At 45.0% G+C, this 10972-nt stretch overlaps 2 protein-coding genes and 1 non-coding gene across 3 annotated transcripts; 1 reads left to right on the forward strand and 2 right to left on the reverse strand.

Annotated features, from left to right (window-relative positions):
• Window positions 1-2178: 2178 nt before the first annotated feature.
• Window positions 2179-6668, reverse strand: LOC132475574 (galactose-3-O-sulfotransferase 2-like). Its single transcript, XM_060076781.1, has 4 exons — window positions 6554-6668; window positions 5350-5461; window positions 3888-4185; window positions 2179-3440 (listed from the first exon to the last, which is right to left on the reverse strand). The coding sequence occupies exons 1-4, from the start codon at window positions 6579-6581 to the stop codon at window positions 2547-2549; spliced, it is 1332 nt and encodes a 443-aa protein (XP_059932764.1). The 5' UTR covers window positions 6582-6668; the 3' UTR covers window positions 2179-2546.
• Window positions 6669-7189: 521 nt separating this feature from the next.
• On the forward strand, window positions 7190-7261 carry trnaw-cca (transfer RNA tryptophan (anticodon CCA)). The gene has a single exon. It is a non-coding gene; the product is annotated as a tRNA-Trp (tRNA).
• A 196-nt stretch (window positions 7262-7457) lies between these two features.
• Window positions 7458-10379, reverse strand: LOC132475622 (transmembrane 4 L6 family member 4-like). Its single transcript, XM_060076854.1, has 5 exons — window positions 10047-10379; window positions 9759-9824; window positions 9085-9236; window positions 8477-8663; window positions 7458-8045 (listed from the first exon to the last, which is right to left on the reverse strand). The coding sequence occupies exons 1-5, from the start codon at window positions 10215-10217 to the stop codon at window positions 8043-8045; spliced, it is 579 nt and encodes a 192-aa protein (XP_059932837.1). The 5' UTR covers window positions 10218-10379; the 3' UTR covers window positions 7458-8042.
• Between the last annotated feature and the right edge of the window lie 593 nt (window positions 10380-10972).

The following is a 10972-nucleotide window of genomic DNA, read 5'->3' on the forward strand; positions in this document are numbered from 1 at the left end:
GGAGAATTGTTCCAGGATGCAATCAATTGTCATTGGAAGACACTCGAGCTACACTCTCATTGTTGCTGTTTATAATTGCACTGGCACTGTTCCATTAATTTTCTGTGTAAAGGCTGGTCAGCGCGCCTTTGTTTATTTTTCTGCATCAATATCTATGCGTCCTTCTGTCCTTGTGTGTACTTACTGACGGGGGGCGCTAGAGGGTTGCCGTCTGCCGCGAAGGGGAGCTTCGCAGCACGCTCTGGCTCAACTGGTCGGACAGTATTTAAAGAATGAGGGAATGAGTGGAACTATGATTATTTATCCTTTTGTCAGAGCATTTGAATTATTGCAAAGCATTTCAATTTCAACAAAGATGTGGAATAAATGCTTCCTTGATGAATCGCCTGCTCGAGCTTTAATGCTACTTTTCTGACGATCATATTCATACAAATGGTTCCTGATAAATTTTCTCCATCACCGGTGGATTTGTTTTTGACCGGTGACTCTTCCTTTCTCTCGCTCCCCTCCTCCCCTCGCCGGGCTCTTCTTCGCACGGGGCTCGCAGTTGCAACTGACAGGAATTTCGGCTCCTTCAAGACAGAGAGCATGCTGGGTAGGGTGGAGCGACTCGCGGGCCACCCATGGGGTGGTCTCCTTGTAAAATTGGCTGGGTCTCGTACACAAGCTACGGTTTTGCTTCTTTGTGTATGAGTTGGACAAACGACGGGAGGTGGAATGAGATGACAAGCAAAGATGAATTGAATACAGGAATGAAGATGATTTGCAGGGGTTGAGGGCTTCTTCTATTCTATTCTATTCTATCATCATACATCCGGGTGGTCACTCCAAGTTGTAATGTCAATATATCACAGGGCAGATTTTGAAACAGCTTGTTATGGCTAATCATATTCACCCATGGTGCTTAAATAGGGGCCCTTTAAACATCTGTAGGATACGTGCATGGAGTGACATGTACGGTTCCGTTAAAGGCACCCAGTGCAACTTTATGTAAACATTCAATGAAAAATAAACATTCAATTTCTAGTCTTTTTTACATGTAGTAAGTTTCAATAACTCCATACCATTACATATCGACATTCAAGGAGCAAAGATGAGACGTCGTTGTGTGGTGAGAACTGATAGAAAATCGTAAACAACAACAATCGCCGGTGGGGAGAAGCCATTTTTCCATGGAAGCCTGGAAGCCTGCTTTATTTATTGTAGGTTACAAAAAATAAAGAAAATGGCGGCATTGTTGTTGTTATCGATTTTGCATCAGTTCTCACCACACAACGACGTCTCATCTTTGCTGCTTAAATGTCGGTATGTAATGGTATGGAGTTATTGAAACTTACTACGTGTAGAAAAGACTAGAAATTGAATGTTTATTTTTAAGCCTAGAAAGTTGCACTGGGTGCCTTTAAGGTGCTCAGAGATTGGTGACAACTGAGTGGTTCGATGGGAAGTGCCTGTGAGTGACAGCTGAGCAAATGGCATGCGTGTTATCTTGTCATTACAGGATATTGTGTTTGGAACTGGAAACATAATAGAACAACCATCAAAATAAGAGTTTATACAAGACAACGAACTGTCATTTATTTCTTACATTTGCATACTAAAACAACTCCCTTCTATTCCTTCCGCTTGACCCCAGGTAATCCCTCATTCCAGTGCCCTCATATAGGACTTAATCTCTAAACCCTATATGAAGACGCTCTACATAGCGTTATTAACTCCTCCCTTCCCCTTGTTCCTATATAACCCGTTTTTCTTCATTCTGCAGGCTTTGAAGACGTGTCGTCTGTGTCTGGTCACTCTTCCCATGATCATGCTTGCTTGATCGATCATTACACCAACAAAAAAAGATGGAGAGATAGAGAGATAGATATCCCAAAAATATTTTTAGCTCTAAAAAAAAAAGTAACCGAGGTCCGGACCTTGGTGACCTCCTAGCGATCTACTGGCATGTCTAGAGGTTATGTATTCAAGTGATGTGAACACTCAGCAGCTACATGTTTGGCAAAGATTGCAAATGAACCAGTTGGAGAACAGGAATTACCATGAATAACCAGTCCGTTTAGCTGTGGGATTGTCTTTGTCTGTGTCTGGGCACTTTTATATCTTCACAAAGATGTTCACTGTTCAGACGACCTCGTGTTACTTTGCATATGACTAGTAAAACGCTGAGACTTTGGCTAATTCACAGTATGCTTATGCGATTAATTCTCATTCTCTTTTTAGCGGGTACGTTCAGTAAGCAACATAATACAAAGCAATAAAGAAATGAAGCATCATTCCCGGTTATTTCCCCATTTCAAATATATAAAAAAACCTATGTTGAGAAATAGGAATGGTAAATGTCATTTAGAAAATCAAAGATTCTAACTTCCGAAGACTGAATGTGGCTCTGTAACAAGACGTGTGCTATCATTCAGAAGCATATTCCCAATAATATCTGAAAAAGGAAAAATTGTAATAATCTGTAGGCCTATATATCCCCCAAAAGTGGCGTCCTTTTTAGTAAGAACTCAACTGTCCGCGGCGCACAGCACTCCGGGGTGACCCTAGCACTTTTCAATCGTCCCATTAACGTCCAGTTTCCTCGCCGGGTCCCTGATGGAGGGCTGAGACCGGGGGAACTGCTTGGCGTCCAGCAGGTCCTTGTACTGGATCTCCGGCCGGATGAGGCGCAGGCAGGCCTCGGTGGTGGCGTTGTCCAGGCCCGGCTGCAGCTCGTAGCCCAGGACCCGCACCGAGCCGCACTGGTACGGCCGGATGTCTTCGTTCCCGATGTGGTGCGCCTCCACGGGCTCCCCGGCTTTGAGCAGGCAGACGCCGGCCAGCTGGTCCCGCCGCGCCCGCAGCAGCGCCACCTCCTGGTCCATGCGCTCCGGCCCGAAGCGCCGCACGTCCTCCCAGAAGCTGCGGTTGAAGGACTGGTACAGGTGCCAGTCCAGCGCGTTCCACTCCCGCAGCTTCTCGCGCTGCGCCGGCGTCAGCGACACGTCCACCACCGGCTGCCTGAGGTCAAAGCCGTCCTCTGCGCCGCCCGTCGGCGGCCTGTAGTGGGCCTTGTTCAGGGTGAAGGACACCACGGCGTCCAGCGGCCAGCAGAGGGCGTGCCTCAGCAGCACCATGGACTGGTCGAAGTACTCCGACAGCAGGATCAACTTGAAGTTCTTGCGTATCGTGACCAGGCCCTCTCTCACCACCTCCTGGGTCACGTTGGCGTTGGGGTCCATGCCGAAGTCGAACCACAGCAGGTTGCGGGCGTAGTGGGAGTTACGGCGATGGGCCTTGTGGAAACGACCGGGGCTGTCCGCAAAGGCCCCCAGGCTCTCTAGCTTGCGGAAGGTGGGGCATATGTCATGGAAGTAGGCAAAGGAGGACTTGGCCAGGGACAGGGGCTCTCGAAGGATGGAGAAGTAGAACGTGTCTTCGTGCAACACCTTCTGTACCTGAGGGCGACGAGAAAGAAAAAATACATTGAGTGACAAAAAAGTTGATATGCAAATGTGGCTAATATGTATGAGTTTATCTTATTGGGTTTGAGTGCGGATATTTGCCCCTTTCACATGCTATTATTTTAAGTGGCAAAAGCCCTTTATAATGAGGAGAGAAGGCAAAAAGTAAACCTGGTAAAGGAGTAAATCCACGGCAGACATATTTTACTATCAAAACTGATCTAATCAAAACCATTTTATGTCTTTAATTAGAAATGTCCAATTATATACATGTGTGCACCCCATGCATCGTATGCTCAAGATTCAAATCAAGGGATGACATCATCACCAATATAATAAGACCCTATATTAACGGAGACAATGGCAACTTTGAACGCTAAAGAAATGAAGGGGGGGGGAAAAGGTTTCAGGGCCCTTCGGCCACATGCTCGGGGGCCGTACCTCATCCTTATTAAATCTCAAGTGGTTCGCCATGATGTCGTATTTGGCGGCTCGGTTGCCGCGGTAGCCCTTGATGCGGTGGACGTTGAAGGTGTAGGGGTAGCCCAGCATGTAGCCCATGGGCAGGGCGAAGCGGAGGCCGTGCTCCTCGCCGAAGCGGTAGAGCATGTTGAGGACCGTGCTGCTGGCCGTCTTGTGGGTCTTCAGGAACATGAGGTGGGTGTGGGGCCGGCACGTCTCCGGTACCCTGGGCAACACGCTCAGGGGCCCCTCCAACGGCCCGACGGGCTGGAGGGAGCTGAACGGGAGACACTCTTTGAGCCCGGACGGAGAACGAGAGCCACATCCTCTGCTCTCTCTCTCTCTCTCTCTCTCTCTCTCTCTCTCTCTCTCTGTATCCCCCTACACCCCCCCCCCCCCCCCCCGCCCGCACACACACTACCTGAAGAATGATTTAAAGGTCGATCATTTACTTTTTTCCCTTTACCCTCTTTTAAATTCACTTTCCCCCCCCCCAAACCCCCATCTCTCTCTCTCTCTCTCTCTCTCTCTCTCTCTCTCTCTCTCTCTCTCTCTCTCTCTCTCTCTCTCTCTCTCTCTCTCTCTCTCTCTCTCTCTCTCTCTCTCTCTCTCTCTCTCTCTCTCTCTCTCTCTCTCTCTCTCTCATAGATAGATATCCCAAAAAAAAATTAGCTCCAAAAATGTACCGAGGTCCTGACCTTGGTTAATTACCTTACCTCCTAGCGATCTACTGGCATGTCTAGAGGTTATGCATTAAAGTGATGGGAACACTCAGCAGCTACATGTTTGGCAAAGATTGCAAATGATGCAGTTGGAGAACTGGAATTACCTATTCTTCATGAATAACCAGTCCGTTTAGCTGAATATGGGATTTGTGAAATGGCGACTTCACCACACCTTCAAGAAGAAGACACACGAAACCGGTTTGGTAGAAATGTAGCCTCATGTCTTATTTTTTTTATGAGCTTTATACCTATTTTTTACCTACCGTTTAGCTTTCATGCCATTTCAACTTTCACTCTTTTATTTAAGTTGCACCATGGTTGCGCCCCAAGGTGACTCAGACGGAGCCACTTCAGTAAATCCAAGTAGGCCTACCTAAAACGGGATCCGACTTTTGAGCCGAGTAGAAGGTAAAAAAAAAAATACGGTGGAAAATACGGTGATTTTACACCTGCGTCTCCTGAATGACCCTATAACTTGTAAACACATAATAAGTAATCGGCTACAATTAAACAGTTGTTAAAACCAGCGCCAAAATAGCATTGGGGGGAGAGTGTGTGCATTCATAAGTGTGTGTTTGTTTGTTTCTCTCTGTGTGTGTGTGTGTGTGTGTGTGTGTGTGTGTGTGTGTGTGTGTGTGTGTGTGTGTGTGTGTGTGTGTGTGTGTGTGTGTGTGTGTGTGTGTGTGTGTGTGTGTGTGTGTGTGCGTTTCTCAGACCTGTAGTTGAGATACAACGATGTGCACTGTCTGGCGAAGCCGGCGACCAGCAGGCCAAAGATGACCCACCCAAGCCAGCGCAACCATGGTCTCCGATCGCCGCTGAGACGACCTGGAGCGGGCATGGTTATGAAAATTGTTACAGAGGTTATTACCAGGGTATGCTGTTGACTAGGACTGTGATTAGCAAATTCGCAATATTTCATGCAAAGCAGACTGTCAAAAGGATACAGCTGCATACAATTCAGACAGGCTATTGTGTTACGCCCCTGTGAGGGGGGTATAGAAAAAAACAACGAGGACGCATTATTGGTCAAATACATATTGAAGACAATATTGAAGGCAACAATAAAAGAAAGAAAGCAAATCATGAATAGTATGTGTAACGGCTAAAGTGATGGGCAATAGGTACTATTTAATTTTTTGGAGGGGTGCTCGTTTCAAGCTGTACTCCAGTCCGCGGTAACACTTTTTAATAAGGTGCTATAATAAATAGCAAACTAGTCATTCCCTAATATTTGTCTATTTGGCACAAGTTTATAGTCTTTTTTCACTGACCACAGAGTGTCGCCGGTTAGGTCTTAGGATTAGGGCTATGTGTTAGGGTTAGGTCCATGTGCTAGGGTTAGGGCCGTGTGTTAGGGTTAGGGTCGTGTCATAGGGTTGGCTTAGGGGTTATTCAAACAACTAATATTTAACGAATGATGAAAAAAGGTAACTTGTGCCAAATAGATATTTTAGTAACAATAACAAATATTAACAAAGGGTTAGGTCTGGTTTGTTATTGCAACTTATTATAAAGTGTTACCAAACACTATATTCACTTATTGTTGTGTATACACACAAAGGCAAACGAGGATCCCGAACAGAATAATTGTACTGCCGTCTACTTGTATAAGACATGTGACCATAAATAATGTGGAATCTTGTAAGACTAAACGCTGGCTAAATTTTGCCTTGCGCTTTGTGCTTGAGTTTTCAAAACATTCGTTCTTTGATATGCGCATTCGATTAACGTTTAGTTATGAGAAAATAGGTCCAACGAGAGTAATTACTGAAAACAATATTTTTTTTAAGTTTGTTTTGAAACATTTGGATCGTCGCCTATAAAATAAATCTAAATGTAAAAATAATGATAAATAACCGCGGTCGACCGCAGGCATCCACTCACATGCCCATTGCCCAGGCTGCCTCAGCTACTCACCGCTCGATTCTCCGATTAGCAGGCCCATCGTTTACCGCTTAGATCCCCTGTCTCACTCTCTCGCTCTCTCGCTCTCTCCCTCTAGTGCTCTTGTATCCAAATGCACTGACTTACCACATTTCTGCAGGGATTCTAGACCAGCAGTCCAGCACCGAGACACCAGCCCTCTTTCTGCTCATCATGCCACCTGTTGACATTCCTGCATTTACTGGACACACTCGTTTCCACACACGCACACGCACAGGTACCCAAATAAACACAAACACCTTGAAAATGTGCAACAGTGACACCTAGCGATGGAGTGCGGTATATTCAGAACAATTCTTTGTGCCATTGTTGTATCTAGTTCATTCAGGTAAAGAACTAGAAAGATAGTTACTCGGTGGATTAAAAAAAAAAAATACAAGTTAAACCTTGGCCACGGTGTTTGTTACATGCTTACGGTTGGCCGTATGGTAGGCTACACAGGAGAGGCTTCGTAGAAATGCATGCCGTCGTTCGATTGACCCAAATTTGAAGTAAATGCCTTCAGGTGTTCAGTTAGGTCACCGTTAATCAAACGCAAGTCAGTTTATTGTTGAGCATTATGTCACATATACAGGAACTATTTATTGTTGCTTAAAACTCTTATTGTAAGACCTCGTGGCGCAACGGTAGCGCGTCTGACTCCAGATCAGAAGGTTGCGTGTTCAAATCACGTCGGGGTCAGCACGTTTTTGGTTACAGTTTGTGAATTTAACTTGGAAGAATATTTATTATATGTTATCCGTTATATACAAAAATATATTGGTAACATTGCTGAATCGATTTATCATAACTCTCTCGCTGTCCCCACAAAATAGATGGCAAATTTGCATTGAATTTAAATTACAAAACGCCAATTGATGAGGAATTAATGTTAATATATTTGTGTACATTTATTTTATTACAAAAAACGGCAAGACATAGGGCCCATAGCATGACATACATTGAATGAGCACATTCACAATAATTTATTGCTGTTTACACTGAAATCCGATTTTGCTATATCTTGACTTCATAGCCATATCATTCACATTATTGACAAAATATTACAAAATGTAATTACAAAATGTGTTAATGACCCATTTCTTCTTATTAATAAGGCTCAGTCAGGCGGCTTTGTGTACAACTTTCTTTTATATTCATTAGTTTATTAAGTGGTGTGAGTAGGATGAATTTGCCAGCAGGTACAATTATTTACAGGAACAATTCTATATGGTGACAAAATCGTCTTCTTTCTAATCTACTACCGTCACTATAAGGCAAACTATATATCTTATTCCGCTTTAATCAGTAAGATAACTGCTTTCCCTACGTGTGATGATATGATATGGTACAAGAATGAGGATGTGGAAAAAATAGAACAGTTATTGGTCACAATAAATATGGTGATGATAATGATAACGATGATGCTGTCGGTGCCTTGAACGTTGTTCGCTTATTTTTCCTCTATGCATTGAAGTCGTGCTTACTGTTGAGGAAATGGAAAATGCAGTGATCAGTCAGAAGAATAATTGATAAATAATGATTAAATAATTATTTGATAATAATTTAACAAATAAAAGCACTCGTGAGCTTAGAGAAAGCTTGGTTGTCACATTGTGTGTGCGCTGTGTTCGTGTGTGTGTTCGTGTGTGTGTGTGTGTGTGTGTGTGTGTGTGTGTGTGTGTGTGTGTTCGTGTGTGTGTGTGTGTGTGTGTGTGTGTGTGTGTGTGTGTGTGTGTGTGTGTGTGTGTGTGTGTGTGTGTGTGTGTGTGTGTGTGTGTGTGTGTGTGTGTGTGTGTGCGTGTGTGGGGGTCTTTGTTTCTGTGTGTGTGTGTGTGTGTGTGTGTGTGTGTGTGTGTGTGTGTGTGTGTGTGTGTGTGTGTGTGTGTGTGTGTGTGTGTGTGTGTGTCCACTCACCTCTTTGCCAGAGCAGGTGCCACAGAGACACCCAAACAGTCCGTTGACCATCTGGATCAGGCAGAGCACCATGCTGACGCCCGCGGTGACAATCAGAATGGAGAATAGCGTGAGGTTGAACTCCACCACGCCCGCTGGCTCGATGCACAAGCTCCACCATTCCTTGTTTTCCAGGTAGCTCACGTTTCTTAGGAGAAAAAACAACAACATGTTTTTTGTTGTTGTTGTTTCATCCCACTAATAGAATGCTAGTCGTGGTATGGGGTGTCGTCCTGGCGATCGGCAAGCGACCGTGCTAATGACATTGCTAGAATAACACACACAATATGACAATATTAGCCTCTTTTTGATCGAGTCCTAATGAGCCCTAAGAGAGAGCCACAATGGATGAGCGCGTGATCGCCGCAAAGTTTTACGACCGCAATGAAACATTAACGACGACAATTTTGTGACCCTCCTTTATGTAGCCACCTAGTTTTAGTGCTTGCAAATGACTTGATACAAGCAGTCAAATAACCCCGTGTAATATATTGTCAGGTGGGTTAAGCCTAATAAAAAAGAACCAATGTCTCACGATTAGTAACAAGAACAATTAATTTCTCCCTTACTGGCCCAGGAAAGGTGTTCCCCACTCAAGGGTGCCGCTGGTCGAGTTTTTCCACCTGCAGGTCGGCCCGTTGACCACGCCGAGGGAGGCGGCGCTCAAACTGTACACAGCCCCCAATACTCCGGCCGCCGCAAACCCGATGGACAGGAACATCTATGGATCACAGATCACAGGTCTCACAAAATCACAATGTTAGGGGACATATTGATTCGGCTCTGTCTTTTAAGCCATATACGCAAAGTGCCACGGCAGGCACTGTACGGGAACTTCGACAACACGTCAACCACCACAACTTTCCCGATGGAAGGTTCTCTCTCTTTCTCTTTAAAAGACCCCTAGTTATCACGATGACCTGTGTGCTAATCCCGACCTGTGTGCGCACCCGGAGCAACCCCATTATTGCCCCGGGTGCGTCTTAACCCAAAAACGGTTGGATTGTCACTGCTTTGGCGAGGAGCCAGCACATTGTGGCTAATCTGTCTGAGAATATCCGTTTGAGAACATCGGAACAAACCTCCCTGGTCTGAACCTCTGCATGAACATCTCGGGGAAAATCGGTCTGAGAACATCTGTCTGCACATCTGTCCGAGGTTTCTTTTCTTCTCCGAAAAGGATGTGGCGGGAATAAATGTAAGTGTCTGCAGGCCTTGAGTTGGAGCCCAACCTCACACTTACCCCACAGCGGTTGTTGCAACAGCCCTTGGCGCTGGTCAGATGAATGTGAATGGCAGGGATGAGCACCTGTATCAGAAATAAATGAGGGTCAGAGTGTGTGTGTGTGTGTGTGTGTGTGTGGGGGGGGGGGGGACATGTCACAGAAAAGCTAAGGCATGCTGGACTACATACATTTGTTGCAAAATCCACACTTTATTTAGGGGGGGTGGACACTTCGGTTAGACCATTAGCCCATGGTGTCTGAACGTAATACAAAACAATCAAACCAACCAAACAAGGGGGACTCACCATTATCCCACCCCCGATGAATCCTCCCATGTATTTGACCTCCTCCGTAATGTGTTCTGCGTAATCAGTGGACCAGCCGGGGAAGAACAGAATGATGTTGCATATGATCGACACGGCGGCCAGGACATACAGAGTGATGCCGATCACCTTGGAGCAAACGCCTGTACACATGTTGATTTTTTTAAGAAGCGGAGACGATGAAGAAAGAGAGGGGAAAAAAACACAAGAGAAGACAATGTCTTTGCAAAAAATATCAGATCCTTAAATCCCAAATGTGAGAGATGTCCCGCGCAGGGTCTGTATGTACAGAAGGTAGAGACGGGGACGCGGCCCAACTATATATAGGCTGGTACGTGTATGGTCTAGGAATCGTGAGAAGATAGGTATAAAAGGTGGGAGTGAACAAAGATAAGAATAGTTCAGTCTCTATACCTACTCCCACGCACCGTGACGGATCATCAACGCATGTGTCATCCGACACATAAGATTGGTTTGTTTTATGCTGGCCTTACTAAAAAATAGGAACATGAACAGAGAAGCAGCTGAAAAAGGAGCTCGGTTGTTCAGTTAATTAGTGATCTCAACACAGATCGGCAGGCATTGTACATGTTCAAAAACATCAATACAGTATAAGTTTATAGGCCTACTTATTTTTTATGATTTCATTACATCCGCATCCATTGTACGTGTTCATAAAAGTAAATATTTATACTATTCTTTTTTTGGGGGGGGATTTAAGCAAACATGAAAGTTCTGTTGCATTCATTATCATTTGTTTTGATGGAAACAACCAAGACTAACGGCCCTCATCACACTGTCAACAGGTGTGTGTGTGTGTGTGTGTGTGTGTGTGTGTGTGTGTGTGTGTGTGTGTGTGTGTGTGTGTGTGTGTGTGTGTGTGTGTGTGTGTGTGTGTGTGTGTGTGT

The sequence above is a fragment of the Gadus macrocephalus genome, chromosome 17, assembly GCF_031168955.1.
Source record: "Gadus macrocephalus chromosome 17, ASM3116895v1".
Taxonomy (NCBI): domain Eukaryota; kingdom Metazoa; phylum Chordata; class Actinopteri; order Gadiformes; family Gadidae; genus Gadus; species Gadus macrocephalus.